The sequence below is a fragment of the Cotesia glomerata genome, linkage group LG1 (genome assembly GCF_020080835.1).
Source record: "Cotesia glomerata isolate CgM1 linkage group LG1, MPM_Cglom_v2.3, whole genome shotgun sequence".
NCBI lineage: Eukaryota > Metazoa > Arthropoda > Insecta > Hymenoptera > Braconidae > Cotesia > Cotesia glomerata.
Window position 1 is genome coordinate 29,936,471 of NC_058158.1, and position 21,306 is coordinate 29,957,776.

General features: G+C 37.8%; 2 protein-coding genes across 2 annotated transcripts; both read left to right on the forward strand.

Moving 5' to 3' along the window:
- Positions 1 to 2,173: 2,173 nt before the first annotated feature.
- LOC123258601 (facilitated trehalose transporter Tret1-like) lies at positions 2,174 to 4,094 on the forward strand. The gene is made up of 2 exons (XM_044718737.1): positions 2,174 to 2,479; positions 2,559 to 4,094. Exons 1-2 carry the CDS (start codon positions 2,416 to 2,418, stop codon positions 3,944 to 3,946), a joined length of 1,452 nt encoding a protein of 483 aa, XP_044574672.1. The 5' UTR covers positions 2,174 to 2,415; the 3' UTR covers positions 3,947 to 4,094.
- A 6,978-nt stretch (positions 4,095 to 11,072) lies between these two features.
- Positions 11,073 to 13,483, forward strand: LOC123258609 (facilitated trehalose transporter Tret1-like). The gene is made up of 2 exons (XM_044718746.1): positions 11,073 to 11,733; positions 12,061 to 13,483. Exons 1-2 carry the CDS (start codon positions 11,655 to 11,657, stop codon positions 13,413 to 13,415), a joined length of 1,434 nt encoding a protein of 477 aa, XP_044574681.1. The 5' UTR covers positions 11,073 to 11,654; the 3' UTR covers positions 13,416 to 13,483.
- Positions 13,484 to 21,306: the final 7,823 nt, after the last annotated feature.

A 21,306-nucleotide genomic window follows, 5' to 3' on the forward strand; every position in this document is an offset into this window, starting at 1 on the left:
CTCTTCGGAAGAGGCGCTTCATACAATTATGATTGAACATCACTTACAGGAAAGCTCGTTTAATCATTTAATTTTTACACCTAAATGTACCCTTGAAAACCCTGTGAATTTTCAGATTGATCCATTGAGTAGTTTTTCCGCCCCGATAATTCTAAATTTTGAAAAAATTAAAGGAATGAGATTTTATCCATTATCGTGCTGCAATCTTCAGAAAAATGAAAAATTGATTTTTTTTCGTTTTGCTCTTAGATTGCCTCGGCTCATCAGTAAATTTGAATAAAAAAAAAAAAGACAAACAAAAAAATTAAAAAATTTGAAAAAAAAAAAAAATTTTTTACAAAAAAGAAAAATTTTTACAAAAAAAAAATTTTTTTTTAATTTTTTTGCTGTGTGATTATTGGTTTCAGAGATATTGATGGTTAAAGACATAAACGTCCTTTTTCGTCTAATGTCGGATATCTCCGCAACGGATGGTCGTATCAAGCTAAATAAAAAATAAAATTGAAGCTGAATAAACAGGCTATTTAGTTCATAGGGTCGCTTTATCTGAAAAAATTTTTCCGAGCCCGTAGAGCGAAAAAAAAAAACAAAAATTTCAAAAATTTTTTTTTCGCTCTATTTCTTCGGATCATGTTAAAACCGTGCTTTCTAAAAAATTTTGACCTTAAGATCTGAAAACTAGAGTCTCAGAGCTTTAAAATGCATTTTTTATTTTTGCGATACGATCATTTTCCGCTGAAATACAGCCCGTCAAAAATCTACAAAAAATTTGCATTTTTTTTTTAAGTTATACTTCTTTTGGCGCGTTAGGCAAAAATGATGAGGGTAAATTTTTACGATGCGCGCGCACACCGTCACGAAAAACCGACACCATAAAGTTAGCTACTCAACATTTTAGTTTTTTAACAAAAGTTACCAACAAAATAAAACTAAGTACATCTACGTATGTTTGCGTGAGAACTGGCTACTGTATTCACGATATTTCATATAAATATATATTTTTAACTTCCCGCTAAGAAAATTGAAAATTTTTATTAATGGGAAGTTATTGATTTCGGTCCAATTTTTAAAAGTCGAGTTTTCATCGGATGTCCACGTTTTAAGGTTCCAGAAAGCCATTCTGATTATTCATACCGAGGTGTCCGGCCGTGTGTGTGTGTCAATAAATTTTTGTCGTACGGTTTCTCAAAAATGAATCAACCAATTGAGTTCTACGACACGTCATTCGAAAGGGTCTATTAAAACGTAGATCTGATTAGATTTAAGAGTTAATTCATCAAGCCATTCCAAAGAAATTAAAAAAAAAGTTTGAATTTTTATGTTTTTTAAAAATAACTTTAAAGCTTACGAAAAAATCATAATGAAACCATGTATACATTTTTTTGCTTAAAAACTGCGTCCAATACTTTTTTTAAAATGAAAATCGAACGACGCATTTAAAAATTATAGTTGTTTAGAAATTCACAAAATTTTTTTTTTCGGTATTTTTTTAAGATATTCTCCAGTTTTTTCAACCGATCAATAAAAACTTGTACATTTTCTTTTTGTGCTTTAAAAACTGCACCGAATACTTTTTCAAAAAACAAAATCGAACGACGCATTCAAAAGTTACAGTTGTTCAATAAATACATTTGGAGCTCGAGGAGCTGAAAATGTGAAAAACTGCGCTTTGAGCTCGAAAAGCTCAAATATTAATCAAAAAACACATTTTAAGGTGCTTGAAATGCAAACTTCGCAGGAAGTTCTAGGGTTGGCCTGCACGGTCATTTGTTGAAATTTTTTTTAGCGGGAATTCCCTCACTAAATTCAAGTTAAAAAATTAATACAGAAAAAAAAAAACTTACTTCTACGTATCACCTTTCATTTGTATTATATAAATAAATATATACATTTTTTTATAATGTTATCATAAAAAATAGAACTTATTATTCATTACCACCATGAAAATATTTGTCGGTATAATTATTTTATTTGCATAGGAATCTAATTAATTTTTTATTTTTTATTTACTTCTAACGGTAGTAACAATAATAAGCTAATAAATATAATGGCGGTAACGATAATAAATATAACCTTATCTACTAAGACGTATTGTGATCGAGTTAATTATTTGATAATGTTGATCTCTCATCAAATATAAATGAAATTTTGTTTACTGTGTCAATCATTGATTAATCAACATTATCACACATATATAAGAAATAATGAAACATGATTTGAATCTTCAGTCAGTTCTGTTGCTACGGAAAATACTAATCACTACCCGATATGTTATTCCTTGTTCTTAGTCTAAAATATACAATAGAATAATATTTAAATCCTGCCACAAGTTAAAGAGCAAAAAATACTTATTTCGAGTTTAATAATGATAAAACTGTTCATTATTAGCAAGTAAGTTAAATAGTGCAGCTTACTATGGATTCATCGAAACCATTAAAGAAATTTGGTTTATTCCAGCAATGGCTTGCAGGCACAGAATGTAAGTACACGTTAGATGACTAGTTGGTCAATCAATTGTAATAAAATTCAATTGAGTGATGAATTTATAATGTTTTCAGTGTTTCTACTGTCGGTCATGGTGGGTTCAATAGCAGGATGGACTTCACCATATTTGGCTAAATTAGATGCACAAGAGAATCCAAATTCAGAACTTCCAATAGATAAGGTCGAAGCTTCGTGGATAGCATCCCTAATCAATCTTTCTCGTCCGGCTGGTGGAATTTTAGGAGCATTATTAGTTCACATTATCGGAACAAAATTATCTTCGCTATTTGTGGGAGTACCAATAGCTATTGGCTGGGCGTTATTTCTCATTAAAAATTCAGTGACATTGATTTATGTGTCTCGAACACTTGATGGTATCAGTTTCGGAATGTTTTTCAGCTGTTTTCCGTTATATGTTGGAGAAATTGCACACCCCAAAATTCGTGGAGCATTAGTAGCTTTAGTTATGCAAGGCCTTATGGTAGGTAACTTATGTGGCACAGTAATAGGAAAATTTGTTGATTTGTGGATGTTTGCAGCCATAATTCTTGTGCCAAATTTAATATTTTTAGCTTCGTTTAGTATTATGCCTCACACACCTCACTATTTGATACGGCGCAACGAAATTGACAAAGCAGCCAAATCGATTGAATTTTACGATCGCAACGCTGACGTCAAAAACCAACTAGAAGCTCTCAAAGAGTTTATTCAATCAAGCAAATCACTAACATTCAAAGATACGATACGCGAACTAAATACTCCAGTGAATCGAAAGGCATTAATAATGGTAAATATTGTGTTTGCATTTTTTCAACTCAGTGGAAACTATACCGTAAATGCTTACATGGAAATTTTGCTAACAAATGCACGAATAAACGTTGTGGTGCCTTCGAATTTAGTGATCAGCGGTAATGTTTTGAGTATCGTATCCAGTTGGATATCAATTTACACAAATGATAAGTACGGAAGACCTGTTATGCTCCTGATTTCTTCTGTCGGTGTGGGGATCGGAATGTTTTTATGGGGACTTCATTATCAATTGTTAGATATTGGTTACACTAATCCTCATCTTCAGTGGATTTCTATCGTCGCGTTAATTGTTTATCAACTTTCAGTTCCCTTAGGTCTGATACCAGTACCATCTACGCTGATAAGTGAAATGTTTGCACCAAGTGTCAAAAATTTAAGTGCTTCAATTAGCAGTGTGATCTCTGGATTATGCGCATTTGCTGCCAGTCGTAGTTATCAACCTATGGTAGACGCTCTATCGGAAAAATATGTTTTTTGGATTTATAGTTTTCTTATGTTTTCCTCAGGACTGTATTCGATTATTTTTATTCCTGAAACTAAAGGTAAATCTCTAACGGAAATACAAGAAATTTTATCGCGAGATATTAAAACCAAATCAAACAAAGAAGATAAATCGAGTGATGATGATAGTAAAGTCATTAAAAAAGTGTAATATTTGTGACATGTAGATAAAATTATTTTAATTTATGATTATAATGCTTTTTTGATAATTCATATGATATAAAATTTTGTGATCTTAATTTCAGAGAATCTGTAAAAGCTGTGATTTTCAATAAAAAGTTTGGTTTATACATTCTTAATACTTCTTTGTTTTTCTAATTAATTTTAGACGATTGTTGTAATTTATAATTTTTTTCAGCTTGATCGTTAACAATTGAAATCAAATAGAGCAAATTTTTTTAAGTAATTTATTCACAATGATTAATGCTTATCACAATTATTTTTTTTACTCATGTATTTTCGATCATTATTCATAGAGAAATTAACATATAATTTATGCGACATTTCAAATAAAACAAGTTTCTAATATCTTATCGAATAAGAAATACGTGACAAACAATATTTACATAATATACCAAGAAAATAATGTAGTAAAAATATTCCATTATAAACGGTATATTACCAGAAACTATGAATCATCAGAATCGTTTTAGTTAATGGCTACGATGGTTAGCTGCTTTTAAATACAAATCAAATAAAAAATTAATAAAACGGTTCACCCTAAAGGCCATCCCTGCAACTTCCCGCTAATTCCATACCTGGGCGCTTAAAATTGTACTTATGACGTTTTTGAGATTTTTGAGCTCAAAATATAATTTATGTGATATTTTTAGCTTGCTGACCTCAAAGAGATAGTATTTCTATGTATTTGAGCTCTCCGAGCTCAATAGTCTGATGGAAGTTTCATAGAACACTACTTTTGGAATTTTCAAACCGCAATAACTTTTGAATGGATCAACTGATTTTCACGCGGTTGGCGGCATTCGACGCAGTTTTATCAGCCTCATAAAGAATTTTCAGGTTTCAATCGATCGAACCAAAAATTTCGGAGTAATTTTGAAAAAACAATTTTTTCGGTTTTCTTTCGTTCACGATATCTCTCGAACGAATAAACCGATTTCGACCAGCTTGGTGGCAATCGACGTGGTTTTTTATTGTATAGAGCTGATTAGTTTTTGGAATCGATCGGTGGAGCCGTTTGAAAGTTATCCAAAAAAAACTACATTTAAAAAAATTTTTTTTCTTAGTTTTTTTAAGATTTCTCAAAATCTACTGATCCGAATCGGTCCAAATTATACTCGAAATCTAAGTTTGGCTAAGTCTTTTTAAATCGCACCAACCGCGATAAAATCGGATGAGCCGTTCAAAAGTTATAAGCGGTTCACATACTTTCACACACACACACACACACACACACACACACACACACACACACACACACACACACACACACAGCCTTCTGCGAACTAGACGAGCCCAATGCGATTAAGGCCCTTGACAAGGCCCGTATACGGATCGGTTTGGTGAACTGTCGTATACGCCCAGTAGTAAAAGTAACACGTTGTTTTAAATGTCTTGGTTATGGACACCAAACACGTCAGTGTGCGGGACCAGACAGAAGCAGGTGCTGCTACAAATGTGGCGGAGAGAACCACAAGGCCGTAAACTGCACGGAGAAGTTAAAATGTTTCCTTTGTGCTTCGGACAAAGATGCCCAGGATAGTCTATGCCATATTTCTGGCACTGGAGCGTGTAAGGCATTCCGCAAAGCACTTGCAGAAGCCATGAAAGGTCAGAAATGACACGCATACTACAAGGCAACCTGAATAGGTGCGCCTTGGCGCAAAACCTGCTGCGCCAGCGTGTTTTCGAAGAAAAAATTGACGTCTGCTTTATCTGCGAGCAATATCTAAACATCGAAGGTAAAACATGGTTCGCAGACGAAACGGGCACGGCAGCAATTTGGATTGTGAACACAAAGAACGTTACCGTCAACAACAGCGGAGGTGGAGCAGGTTTTGTCTGGATTCAAACCCCCACAACCTACTTCATGAGCGTCTATCTCTCACCTAACGAAGGGATTAGTGTGTTCCGACAGAAACTCGCAAATATAGAAGATGCGGTCACTAAGTTCGACGGCGAAGTTATCGTAGCTGGTGACTTCAATGCTAAATCGGCTGAATGGGGCGCTGATTTCTCCGACACCAGAGGCAACGAGGTCGCTGACGTCGTGGCTAGACTCGACCTCATAGTGCTAAATACTGGGAGCACCACGACTTTCAGAAGACCGGGGTACCAAGAGTCCATCCTCGACATTTCGTTGGCGACTCCAAAAATTGCCAACATGATTGAAAACTGGACAGTATCCGAAAAATACAGTGGCAGTGATCACCAGTTCGTGACATTTAACGTTGGATTGGCATCTGCTCCGGTACCACAACACGACCTTTCTAAGCGAAAGTGGAATGTCAGGAAGCTTGATCCAGAGGCACTGCGAGCTTCACTTGCACGGAGCTGGTCTACCCTTCAGAACAACCCGACTCCGGATACTTGCAGCGAGACAGAAAGGACAGTACTAAATACGATGAAGGAGATTTCCGCCGCATGTGACGCCTCTATGCCGCGGTTGGAAAACCGGAGTTTTCGCAGGCCGGCGTACTGGTGGTCAACAGACATAGCGGAACTTCGCAAAATGTGCCATCAACTACGTCGCCGCGCAACGAGAGCCGCCAAACGCTCCCCAAGCCAGGACTTGTATTCAAAAGAGTACAAGCAGGCCAAAAAGATGCTAAATCGAGCCATCAAAGCAAGTAAAGCAAAGTTGTGGAAAGAGATCTGCAACGATCTCGACAATGACATCTGGGGTAAAGCCTACCAAATTGTCGCCAAACGACTTGGAAAGGCTTCACCAGAGGCGCCGAAGTCTCCAGCCTTAATGGATAGCATCGTAGCGGAGCTTTTCCCCAAACACCCGCCGCGGGAGAAGAAACACTACACTAAAAACAACGAAGTAACGCCCTTCACAACTAAGGAACTACAAGACGCGGCCAAGTCACTCAAAACAGGAAAGGCACCTGGACCTGATGGCATCCCGGCATCGGTGATCAAGATTATAGCCCTGGAATACCCAGACTTACTCCTGAACACCTACAACGCATGCTTGGCAACTGGCACCTTTTCCGCGGTCTGGAAACGGCAGAGATTGGTTCTCTTAGACAAAGGTAAGGGAACCCCCATAACACCTTCGTCGTTTAGACCACTCTGTATGCTAGACATTGCTGGAAAACTGCTCGAGAAGCTCATACAAGGGAGACTTCGCGACGACATCGACCGTGCTGGAGGTTTTGCCACCAACCAGCATGGCTTCCGGAAAGGTCATTCGACAGTCGGAGCGATCAAGAAAGTCATAAAGACAGCAACACAAGCATGGTCTGGTAGCCTCAAAGCTCGTAAAGTATGTCTTCTCCTCACGCTAGATGTCAAAAACGCATTTAACAGCGCAAATTGGGGGACATTTTAGACGCTCTGGAGCACAAGTTTGACGCGGAGCCAGAAAATCTGGCACTAGTCGACAACTACCTTGACGATAGAAAGCTAATAGTGGAAACTACTGAAGGCCCACAAGAATACGCCATAACGGCTGGCGTGCCGCAAGGCTCAATAATGGGGCCTGATCTATGGAACGCAGACTACGACGAGCTTCTTGAAATCCCGTTGCCAGAGCAAGTAGAGCTAACAGGCTTTGCAGACGACGTTGCAGCCACTATAGTGGCGGACAGCGTGGAAGAGGCCGAACTGCTAGTTCGGGAAACCATCGACACCGTCGAGACTTGGCTCGATAAGCATCACCTGAAACTCGCCAAACAGAAAACCGAGATGGTCGTTTTGACCCGTCAAAAATGGTTTCCAAAACCATTCGCTATGGACATGGGAGGAACAACGCTGACGTCAACAAGGGCCCTGCGGTATCTAGGGGTAATGATAGACGAGAAACTATCTTTCCGTGAACACCTCGACAGTGCATGCAAGAAAGCCAGCAAGACTGTGTCTAGCCTAGCACGAATTATGACCAACACCATGGGACCAAGAACAAAAAAAAAGAGAAGAGTTCTTCTAGAAGCAGTCCACTCGGTACTGCTTTATGGAGCGGAGATATGGGCAGACATATTAAAGCAGAAGACCTACCGGCGAAAGATCGCAGCAGTACAGCGGCGAGGCGCTCTCAGGGTTGCCTGCGCCTACCGCACAGTTTCCGAAGCGGCTGTATTGGTCATTGCAGGAGCCGCGCCCATCGACCTATTAGCGTTCGAAAGAGCAAAACTCTATGACGCTAAAAACAGTGATGATAACATGAAGGACGCAAGAACGAGGATAAAGGCGGAAACGCAGCAAGAGTGGCAGGACCGATGGACATCGGGAGAGACGGGCAGATGGACGGCGCGCCTGATCCCAAACATCAACGTCTGGCTCTCTCGGAAGCACGGGGATACGAAACTTATCCTGACCCAGCTACTGACGGGACATGGGCAGTTCAATGCCTATCTTTTCAAGATGGGTTTGCACAGCACACCAACGTGCAAATACTGCCCGGATAAAATCGACGACTCCGAACACACATTCTTCGAGTGTGCTCGATGGAAGGACTACAGAAGAAACACTGAAGAGATCATAGGCACCAGGCTCTCCCCCTCAAGCCTGGTGACCTATATGATCAAACAAGAGGAAAACTGGTCAGCTGTTGCAGTTTATGCACAGCACCTCCTGAAAGACAAAATCGCAGAAAGGGACCAGTAGCCAGGAGTAGGCGTCGTGAGACGCAGCACGACTGGATTGAAGTAATGCTAACGCGGTTCCAATCCAGTCCTCCCCGTACCATCTAGGGGAGAGGGGAAGAGGAATGTTTTTTTTAGTGGGTAAAAATCTCCACACTACCGACTATCGATATCTGCCGGAAGATGGGCGGCAGAGTTAACGATACCGGTGTCTTTTGAAGATCTTTTTTCGTACCTCTTTATAAAAAAAAAAAAAAAAAAAAACACACACACACACACACACACACACACACACACACACACACACACACACACACACACACACACACACACACACACACACACACACACACACACACATACATACAGACACAGTGACAACCTCGCGGGAGTAGTCAGGGAAGCTTCCTATGACCTTCAAACGTCAAGATCTGATAAAAGCTCGATTTTTGCAAAACGGGGTGAAAACAATAACTTCCCGATTTTTGAAAATCTTCGATTTTCTTAGCGGGAAGTTAAAAATGAATGACTAAACTCGATTACAGTTTATCAATAAATATGATATTTTTAATATTTCTAATGTAATCGGTGGTAAACTTGCAAGGAGCTTATTTATACCTTCCTACTCACAGATTAAAATTTATCGTCAATAAACATCAATAAATTGTCTATTAGCTGAAGAATTTATTAAAATATAGATAAATTTACTAACATTACATGATAATGAAAAGCTACATATATTTACTTTGTCATTAATCAATTACTTCACAAACATGTTGTTAATTAATCGTATAGTTAAATTATCGCTTCATCCCATCATCCCTTTTTTATTTTTATCACCTTATTAATTCACCTATTAATTCACAGCCATATCAAAGCAAATTTTAAGGGAGTTGGGAAAGAACGGATAGGGGAAAAGGGGGACCTACTCAGTGGGAATTTTTCCGTAATTGAAAAAAAATAATCAGACAGCCCAGACTGGGAATCGAACCCAGATCTCTCGGTTACGCGCCAAGGGCTCTACCAGTTAAGCTATCCGAGACAAGTACTGATTACTTTATTCAGTCACGTATATAAGACCCACCGAGCAAACAACGCCACCGTCCATCTTACGGTAAAGAGCCATATCAAAGCAAATTTTAAGGGAGTTGGGAAAGAACGAATAGGGGGAAGGGGGGACCTACTCAGTGGGAATTTTTCCGTAATTGAAAAAATAATCAGACAGCCCAGACTGGGTATCGACTTTACGAGGCGAAGCCGAGCGCATCATGGCGCGCGGTTCAGGGCTCTCAAATTTCTGCCCTTGTAACGATTGTTATTTCGTATTTCTGTTTTTAACTTCCCGCTAAGAAAATCGACGATTTTCAAAAATCGGAAAATTATTTTTTTCACCCCGTTTTGCAAAAATCGAGTTTTCATCAGATCTCGACGATTGAAGGTCACAGATAGCTTCCCTGACTATCCCCGCGAGGTTGTCACTGTGTGTGTGTGTGTGTGTGTGTGTGTGTGTGTGTGTGTGTGTGTGTGTGTGTGTGTGTGTGTGTGTGTGTGTGAACCGCTTATAACTTTTGAACGGCTTGACCGATTTCATCGCGGTTGGTGCCATTCAAAAGGGCTTGACCAAACTTAGATTTTGAAAACTATTTGGACCGACTCAGATCAATAGATTTTGAGAAATCTTCAAAAAACTGAAAAAAAAATTTTTTTCAAATGTGGTTTTTTTGGAATAACTTTAAAACGGCTTGATGGTTCAATTCCAAAAACTAATCAGCTCTTAACCTCAAAAAACCACGTTGTTCGCCATCAGTCCGGTCAAAATCGGTTGATTCGTTCGAGAGATATCGTGAACGAAAGAAAACCGAAAAAAGTGTTTTTTCGGAATAACTTCGAAATTCCTAGCGCGATCAATTTAAACTTTAAGATTCTTCGTGAGGCTTGAAAAATTGCGTCGAATGCTGCCAACCACGTCAAAATCGGTTTATTCATTCAAAAGTTATTGCGGTTTAAAAATTCAAAAAATAGTGTCTTATCAAATCTCTATCAGACTTTTGAGCTCGAAGAGCTCAAAAGCATAGGAAAGCAATCTCTTTGAGCTCGGAGAGCTCAAAATAACTCATAAATTGTATTTTTGAGCTCGAAGAGCTCAAAAACGTCATTGGTGCAATTTTAAGCGCCTAAGTATGGAATTAGCGGGAAGTTGCAGGGATGGCCTTTAGGGTCAACCGTTTTTCTAATTTTTTTTTTTTATTTTTAAAATCAGAGTTAATTTATAATATATTAATAACTTTACACTTATTTAATTAAATTAAGATATTTTGAGAAAGTAATAATATATTTGTCGATTATTATAGATTATTTGATGCCTGCCCCCCGACCAGCAGCACTCGCTTCGTTCGTGCCGGGCATCATGGCACGCAGTGCAGGAATCTTAAACTTTCTGCCCTTGTAGTGTAATATACTATTTCATGATATCTATTAGGCTTATAAATTTCATTCGATGCAATGAGTATTTATTAACGATTGGTCTTCGTCATATCAAGTTAAATTGACAGACGATAAACCAGTTGGAGAACATCTTGGATAGCATCTATTATTAATGACATGGATTTAAAGGAGTTACAAGTATGATTCATGTTCATATAATTACAGAAGCAGAATAAATCTTGTATTAACTTGTACATTACGCTGGATTACTGTCACAAAGTAACTTAAAGCACTTGAGCAATTTTTGATAGTCCATCAATCGCAATCATTCTAAAATAAATTTCATGTTTTAAGTTAACCATTTAATAGTTCAACATTACTAAAATACTCAATATAATTGCTGTATGCAAGCAACTCGATGGTAGATAAGAATTTATTTCCTATATGTCTTCATCAATCAACTTCTAAATTATATAATTTTAATGTTTTTTTTCATTTTCCACATTAAAAGTGAAACAATCGCGCTATCAGTTGCTTATGTATTAAATTTATTTCTACACAACATTTATTTCCACGTATTTTTTCTTTACTGTGTCTTTATCGTTAAACAAAAGAATTATATTATCGGTAGTAATAACAAACGTGTCAAGAAAATATTCAATAATGGACAGTGTATCGCAAATAATTTCTAATCGTCGGAATCGCTTCACTTTATGGCCTCAATGGTTAGCTGCTTTGGAATGTAAGTCAAGTTCCAAAATAATAACTACACGGAAAAAAATTAGTAAAATGGTTGACTCTGTAAGCCACTCGTGCAACTTTTCGCTTATTTAAAATGCAAAGTGCTCCAAATTTCACCTATTACGATGTTTTTGAGCTCAAAAACATGGTTTCATGGCTATTTTCAAATCACCAAGCTCTAAGATAGAATTTTTATATGCTTATGAGCTTTTTTAGCTCAAAAGTCTAGTTTGTATTCAGTAAAACTTCATGTTGTACGACTTATTTATTTTTTTCCGTGTAAATAAGGTTACTATATACATAAATATATTTACGATGATACTTTTAGTATTTCTGATGTCATCGGTGGTAGGATTACAAGGAGGTTGGACATCACCATTCTTATCAAAACTGGATGCAACGATAAACCCAAATTCAGAACTTCCAATCACTAAATCAGAGGCCTCGTGGATAGCATCGCTTACAAGTTTCGCGCAAACATTTGGTGCCATGTTCGGTGTAATACTTGTTTACACGATCGGTAGTAAACAGTCAACCCTAATAACTGGAATTCCGATGGCTTTGAGCTGGGCATGCTTCTTAATCATTAAATCAGTACCATTGATCTACGTATCACGAATTCTCAGCGGACTTAGTTTGGGACTTTATCAGAGCGCATTTGTGTTATATATCGGAGAAATTTCACATCCTAAGATTCGAGGTGCTCTAGTAGCTCTGTCCATAAATGGATACTCGATAGGCTATTTTTGTGGAAACTTGATGGGAAAATATTTGGACATGTGGCTTTTTGCTACTGTCAGTCTGGTCCCAACTTTATTATTTTTGGGTTCATTTAGCATGATGCCTCACACTCCATCGTTTCTTGTGCTTAATAGTAAGATGGACGAGGCTGCAAAATCAATTAGATTCTATGATCGTAATGCTGATGTTACCAAAGAACTTGATGCTCTTTCACATTTCATGCGAGCAAACCGAACGACAACACTAGTGTCTAAGTTATGGGCCATCAATTCGCCGACAAATCGCAAAATATTGTTTAAAGTAAATGTTGTTATTCCACTCATTAAATTCAGCGGGATCTACACGATTCCTGCGTACATGGAAATCATTTTAAAAAACGTCAAAATACAAACAATAAATCCAACTGATTTGGTAATCATAGTGAGCTTCATAAGTTCATGTTTCAGTTTGCTCGCAACGTACACCAGCGATGAATTTGGCAGAACTAACATGCTACTCTTTTCTTCAATCAGCATAGCCTTTTCAACGTTTCTATTGGGACTGAATTATCAGTTATTGGATTTAGGTATAGATAACAAAAATTTACAATGGTTGTCAATACTCGCGATTGTCATTTTTCAACTTTTCACTGCCATCGGTATCCAACCAATACTTGCTACGATATTGAGTGAGATGTTTGCACCCAATATAAAAATCGTAGGAGTTTCATTCATCAATGCTCTGAATGGATTATTTGCATTTGCTTCTACCAAGAGTTACCAACCAATGATCGAAAATTTTACCGAAAAATATGTTTTTTGGATATATTCATTACTGTTTATCGCAATTGCAGTTTACATAAGATTGTTTATCCCAGAAACGAAGGGTAAATCTCTCATAGAAATACAAGAGATGTTACTTGATAAGAAAAAAACTGAACTGAATGCCGAAAGTGATTCGTAAAAGTGTAACTGCGTAAAATTATTTGAGAAAAAATTCATAAAAAATATTCATTCATCGAAATTAATTTTAAACATTTTTTTTTTCATAAAAAATATAAAAATTCATAAAAAATATTCATTCATCGAAATTAATTTTAAACATTTTTTTTACTGACATACTATGCTTTTGAAATTTATTTGGACATCTTTACTTCTGTGATTATCACTTTTTTCACTAATCAGAACAAAATATGAATTGAAAATAAATATATGAACAAAAAACGAAATAATATTCATCATTCAACAACCCCGATTTCTTTTGGTAACGAACGGTTGTTTAGAAAATAGAATTTTTTCGTAACTTTTAGACTAATAATTTTTATTCGAGACAATGAGGATTTATTGACGATTAGTTTTCATCATATCAAATTAAATTGTCAAGCAGTAAATCAGTTGGAACGCATCTACGACAACATCTATTATAAATCTAGGACATGAATTTAAAGCAATCACAGGTGCAATTCTTGTACACATAATTACGGAAGCAAGATGAATCATGTATTAACTTGTACATTATCCTGTATTATACTATGTACATGAATAAAACAAGATGTGTACTAAATCTTGATGCACTTAACGGGAGCGTTTGATCTATTTATATTCAGTTTTGATTAAAGTTACTATAAACGTTGTGGTAAATGCTAAAATATATCGAATTTCACGCAACCGTTTGATGAATGTCAATAACGTGAATTATAAACTTAATAGTCTTTCAAACAACTTGATATGATTGTAATTCACAATTCATTATTATAATTCAAATTGACCTTTTCATAAGTTGGTGCTTCTACATATTTTACAGCTAAATTATGATTAAAGCTCCGATTAAAACAGAAATCTAATAATGAAGGGTCGATTATATCCATTATTTGATTCGTTTCATTATTTACTTTGTGAAAATTCATTTTTAAAGTTAAAATCAATCCATTGGATACATAATGTATTTTCATTGTGAGTGATGTGTCATTTGCACTTACATCTGCGCTTGAAATAAAAGAAAAAAATGTTGCTCGATGTAATAAAAAAAAACTATTTTGACGTATAAGAATATTAATAACGATAGTTATATTTTTTGTAAAAAACGACGCGCTCGCAATTGTAACCAATGCCGGAGGGATAATGAAATCAATAAGCAAGCCAAAACCATTCGAATGATAAACAATAAGTTTTTAAAATTAATATTAATATTGATTCTAAATAACAATAATTATAATGATCTGATGTTTATTAATAGAAGCTTCGCGTATATTTATTAAATCATTTTATTTGAACCGGAATAATAGTTAGGAATATTAATTACTGGAAAAATTGGCTCACAAATATTATCAGGGATCAGGTCCACAGAAATGAATAATTTTATAAAATAATCCAATATGATATTGATGACAATTATAATTGAAAATTCAGTCAACAGCTCATGTTGTGAATAACGTATTGCTCATGTATATTTATTTTCGATAATTGATACTTAGCAAATGATATATTTAATTTAAAAAAGAAAGAAAGAGAAAGAGGTCCAGGGGAAATATTAATGAATTTGCTCCATCAGCCACATAGTTGTTGATTTATTTATTAATATATACGTCAATCAAATAATTGCAGGGGAACTATTTAGAACCCATGATACACGTAAGGGATCAAAGATAAATGGTCATCTCCTTACATTTATTTAATTTCGTGATACATCATCCGTTCGTTATTTTAACATCAGTTACGAGTGAGAGGCGATTATTTAATTTTTACAACCGATTAGACAGCTAATAACTAGGTCTAAAACCTGGAATATGTATCGTAAAAATCGAAATATTTTGACATACATTCCGTATGGAAAAATTTATACCACGTGATCTTATCGCAGGAAACTACTAAGCTCTATTCAAATGTTTGGATCAATACAGAAGCATGCTACACTGAAACAGTCTTCTATACAACACACAGCTCAAACTTTTGTCACCTAATATGAATAATGTTGAAGAATACGAGGAATTTTTTTTTTCTTTTTAAATCAAATACTCGGTTGTAAACTTTTAAATACTAAATAAAAGCATCATTGATTTTGTTAATTAACAAATCGAGTTACTAAAATCAGAAGAAAAATAAATAGAATTAAAAATAAAAATTGTTTGTTTAAATCAATCTATTAGTTGGTTAGTTACGAATTCATAGTGTATGTCAGTAATTAGAATTTGTTCGAAAATTAATCCGTTTTATTATTTCATCAAATAAGCTTTATTGATTGTAAGCTAGGATAAAAATCAATTTGAATGGTCTAGCATCAATTTTAAATAATAATAATAATGATAATAATAATAATAATAATAATAATAATAATAATAATAATAATAATAATAATAAGCGGTGCTTGCTACGTGGCCTCCAAGCGGCGCATCGCGGGAAACGCAGACCATAACACCAGGTCTGTAGGCGAACGACGTAGCCGATGCAGTGGGCCAACTACCCACTGCATTGAAATACTGAGTTACAACAAGGCGTAATCTCAGAAGTGCTCCCCACAACCGGTCCTTTTCGGATGAGGACCATTCATCAGGTGGGAGGAGCACGCCGGACCCGATGAACGATGACGACCCTGGCGCTTTAAGGACTTTCTTTAAGTGGACGGAGGAACTACGAGTCGACCTCTTGGTGTGCTACCAACGTAGCGAGCCGGGGGTGAGCGGTTATATGGCCCGGATGCACACTCTTTGGAGTGATATGCATCCGGAGCTAGAGCATTTTACGCCTAAACACCTGCGTAATTATGCCGCTTATCTTCGGCGTAATAGAAGATCGCTTGTGCCGGATAGAAGGCAGTCTAATAGACTTTCCTTTCCGGCGCAATTACACCAAGAGCGACGCCGTTCCTCCTTGGATGACAACAATCCCTTTATAGGACGGCAAGTAAGTATATCTAAAAAGATAACTTACTCCCAACAACAGCTAGAAGCGGTAAATGAAGATCTCCGTGCAAACATCCTGGAGGATTCCACCCTGCTCACTTTGAGCCAGGTTGTGTATGGTGCAGCAGTTTCGGCTTTTCCGAGAGAGAGACATTGTCTCTCGATCGAAGCAAGGTTGAGACAGCGCATCTCACAACTTGGACTCAAAATTGACAGATCCCGGAAACAGGTCTCCCGCATTCAGTGTGTGATTGAGTTTGAAACAACTCAAAGAGCATACACGCCCCGAATTCGACGCATTGCTGCTGAACTTCGGTGGCGTCATCACACACTGAATAAGAGTACTCTTCTTGTCATCAAGGAAGAGTCTCTCAATAAATTGCGGGCTTTAGTGACTGCCAAAAAGTCACTAGAGAAAAGGCTGAAGCGGTTGGTCGACAACTCGTTGTTTCGATCCAGCCCTTCACGGTTTCTGACACCAAAGACCGATGTTACCGGGAATTATCCAACACCTGAACGGGTGGAAGCTTTTTGGACTGAGTTGTATGGAGATCAACCAAACGTGAACGCCAATACTCCAGCTCTGCACGACTTTAAAGCATTCTGTCGGGAACACCGTAGACAGAATGCTGATGAAGAGAGCCCTGCAGTCAGTGTGAATGAAGTTCGTTCAGCTCTAAATGGCAGCAAAAATTGGGCTGCCCCGGGACCAGATGGCATAAATGTCTTTTGGTGGAAGAAGTTTACTTCTACCCACCTCCATCTGGCCCGTATATTTACATCGTACATTAGAGCTGATGAACCGATTCCAGACTGACTCGTGGAAGGGCGAACCGTACTGATACCAAAAAAAGGTGACTTGTCTGACCCAAAGAATTACAGGCCTATCACCTGCTTGAATGCGGTTTATAAAATTTTTACAAAAATTTTAAACAACCGTATTTTGCATGAGATAGAACCTGTATGGCAACAGATATATGAACAGCGTGGCAGCAAAAGAGGCCTGTCAGGTTGCAAAGAGAACTTGATAGTTGATCGATGTGTCACACAAGATGCGATCTACTATCAACGCAACCTGTCAATGGCCTGGATCGACTATCGCAAGGCATTTGACTCAACTTCTCATGAGTTGATTTTATATCTCCTCAAATGCCTAGGGGTCAATCCTGAAATAGTGGAATGCATTCGGCGTACAATGCAGCTCTGGCGAACGCGTTTTCACATTGGAAGTGGAAACGCATTGCACATAACCGGAGTTGTAGAGTACAAACGAGGGGTCTTCCAAGGTGATTCCTTGAGCCCTCTGCTGTTTTGCATCTCACTGCTGCCTATATCTGTTGCTCTCCGTAAAACTCGTGGGTACTCTGTGGGGCCTCCGGGTGATCGAAAATACTCGATTACCCATCTGCTTTATATGGATGACCTGAAGCTGTATAGTGCTGATGAAGATCATCTACAGGCAGCCCTTAACATCGTAGCAGAGTACACTCGGGATGCCGGAATGTCTTTTGGGTTGGACAAGTGTGCGGTCGTACATCTGGCGAGGGGTAAGTGCTCTGTTACGGGTGATGATGTCGAGTTGGTAGATGGGAGCGTTTTAAGACAATTAGACGCCGGAGAGTTGTATAGATATCTAGGAATGGAAGAGCACCGCATGCATGCGGTCTCCGAAGTCCAAGCAACTCTCCGTAGCGAGTATGTTAGGAGACTCCGGAAAATTTGGTCCTCCGAACTTTCCGGCAAAAATAAAGTCTCCGCTACTAACACGCTCGCTGTCCCAGTCTTACTATACTCTTTCGGTGTCTTAAAATGGGCCCGAAAGGATCTGCGAGATCTCGACATCAGAACCCGTAAGACTATCAACATGAACCGGAGCATGCACCCCAATTCATCAGTCGCCAGATTATACCTCTCCCGGTCGATCGGAGGGAGAGGTTTGCAGAGCTTGGAGCGGCTTCACGATCGTTTAGTCCTGGGTTTAACACACGAAGTTGTCAATTTCACTGCAGATGAGGATGACTTTCTTATGCAAATTGTTCATAAACATGAGAATGCGCATAAGGGGTCGTTCTTATATAAGGCAGCAATATATGCGGCAAGAACCCTTGGTCTTGGAGAAATAAACGCTCTTATGGAACTCCGAAAGGAGGAATTCAAGAGCGCCATCAGGAACGCCGAGGAAAAACTACTCCTAGGCGAACTGATGGACAAGTCTATGCACAGCGTGTTCTTCAAACACGTGCGTGATCATGGCTTGTCCACCCAGCTGACGTTTTCCTTCTTAAAGTCAGCTGGCCTGATGTCCGAGACTGAAGGGTTCATATTTGCTTGCCAAGATGGTGTCATTAACACTCTAGAGTACCGTAGCAAGGTGCTCCAGGTGCAGCTCCCGGACACGACCTGCAGGGCGTGTAAACAACATCCGGAGACGCTTATGCACATTTTGTCAGCATGTCCTGTGCTGGCGAGAGGTGCATACATCCAGCGTCACAATGCTGCCTTGAGAGTACTGTACTACTATCTTCGTCACCGCTACGGTATTGACGTGACACCGGTGCTGCCTTATCTGCCAGGAGATATTCCCCAGGTTGTTGAGAATGACAGTTGCAAAATTTATTGGAACATGCCGTTTGCAACAACTCGGCGGATAGATCACAACAAACCTGATATTGTGCTTTTCGACAAGGCTACTCGTGACATTTATGTCATTGAGTTCTCGGCCCCGGCTGAATACAACATCTCAGCCAAAGAAGAGCACAAAAGACAGATATATCAGGATCTCCTGTTTGAAATTGGCAAACTTTACCCAGGTTACCGTGTCAAGCTCGTCGTCCTGATTGTTGGCGTCCTCGGAGGGATGAAACAGTCTTTTGTATCCTCACTTGCCAGAGTTCCAGCTTGCTCATCAAAAGCTGAATTCTTGGCGGTCAGGATGCAGAAGGCTGTCATACTAGGTTCCCTCCGTCTACTTAGGAAAATGACTTTGGCCTGCTGTGATCACTAACCGCCTTGTTGTGCGGAGTGGTCCAGCAGTAATGGATGGAGCTCAGGCTGGGCCCTCGGATAATCGGACTCCGGGGACAACCCCCCTGAGCATTTAATAACACAATAATAATAATAATAATAATAATAATAATAATAATAATAATAATAATAAGTGCAGCAGTAAATATATTGATGAAAGTAATAAATAGTCCGTGTAATCGGTTCGACGTTACCACACATGTCTACAGTCATAATCAATGAATTACGCCGTGAATGCGGCTAAATTTTCCAATCTGCTTCGAACTATTCCGACTGGATATGAACGATACACAAGAGCAAACGACATTGGTTAGTCGCCAAGTTATATGAGTATGACTCTCATTCGTTCGTTTAAAGGTTCGGGAAGGGAAGAGAAGAGGAGATGGCCTGAATTTTCTGGAAAACAACTTCCGGCAATCCACCAGAGCTTTTATCGATTTATAAACCATATCCATGGCTTACCTCAGTTATTTCCATTATCATACGGTGTAACCATATATTACATGGATGAGCTATGAACGTTAGTATGTGTAAACACCAAAACTTCCAGACTAATAATTCCGAGTTTAATTTAATGATACGCAGTGCGTTTTATAAATTCATAACGATTTAACTTTTTTTCTTTTTTTCTGTTTTTAATGTCAATTTATGAAAGGTTTTAGAGCCAACTAGCGAGCAAAGTTTCCGAGCGAAACTAAAAGTGAAAAAAACAGCACAAAAGAAAAAACAACAAAGAGAAAAAAAAATAAAACAAGTAATGACATAATGAGTACTGTATGAAAACGTAAAAAAGGCTATGAGAAGTACTCTGAGGAGCTTTGAACTCTAAGCCCACCAAGTCTCGGTGTAAAGAGACTTGAGAACCAGCCACTTGTCTCACAAGTACTTTATACTACTCCAGAAAGTTGTCCAGACTACTGCCGTTGCTATATTATGAAACTACTGTTGTGCCATCATCTACAATCCTTCCTTTGGACTTAGGACATTCCCTTTATGATATCGTCATTCTATGCAGGTCCACCAAACTTCTAAGCTGGTAGAATATCTTATTACACATCTTTAATGCATATATATACAGATGATAAGGAAATTTCATCTCTGTAAGGGAAGCATAGTGCAAAAGATGATAAAACTCTGGTGGTAATAACTTTCTGAGACTACCAAAAACTGCTGAGTTAGCAGCAGCCGCCTTGTGAGAGTTAAGCGATTGGAAGATCGTAAATCCTCGGACTCGGAAGTGTTAACCTTATGCTTCGATAATTCTTTTTTTATTTTCACAATTACAACTCTAACTGTAGCTGGTAAATGTCAATAATTTTTTAAGAAAAAACAAACTTTATGCCAAATATGATAAATCTGAGAATAAACTAACGGATCAATTTGTTGATTAAAAATTTAACTACTTCTCCTTGTATATATATTGACATTATTATGAGTTTAAATCCATTAATGTACACACCAGTAAACATTGGTGTTGACAATCCAATTTTATGATACTCGTTGGTATATATCGACAATCATATCAAAAGTGTGTGACGCATTTAATTACTTAAACTCTGTCAATTTATTAGCCATGATGTTTACGTAAAGATAATAAAATATAACAGAAATATAATAATGAAAATTGTCGTGAGATGTGTTTCATCAAAAATAAATTATACTGTTAAGACTGTAATAATAATGTTGACTTTTGCGGAGTATTATCGGGTTAGGTGAAATAACTTTGATCCAAGCTAATGGGAGTACCGACACACTAAGGTAGTTTCATAAAGTCCCGAAAGATTCATCGCCACCATTATTCACAAACGATTTAGCACCGGAATGATGCATGCTGTTACTTATTTATGCCGCAGTGTTTGTTACTCGATATGTATATATAGTATACAGTAATATAGAGATACCAAAAAAGGTTGAGTTGAAAATAGAAGCCCG

Coding starts and splice junctions, on each gene's coding strand:
- LOC123258609 (XM_044718746.1), top strand. CDS start 11,655: ATGGACAGTGTATCGCAAATAATTTCTAATCGTCGGAATCGCTTCACT. Junction 11,734..12,060: donor ATGGTTAGCTGCTTTGGAAT/GTAAGTCAAGTT, acceptor TGATACTTTTAG/TATTTCTGATGTCATCGGTG.
- LOC123258601 (XM_044718737.1), top strand. CDS start 2,416: ATGGATTCATCGAAACCATTAAAGAAATTTGGTTTATTCCAGCAATGG. Junction 2,480..2,558: donor ATGGCTTGCAGGCACAGAAT/GTAAGTACACGT, acceptor TAATGTTTTCAG/TGTTTCTACTGTCGGTCATG.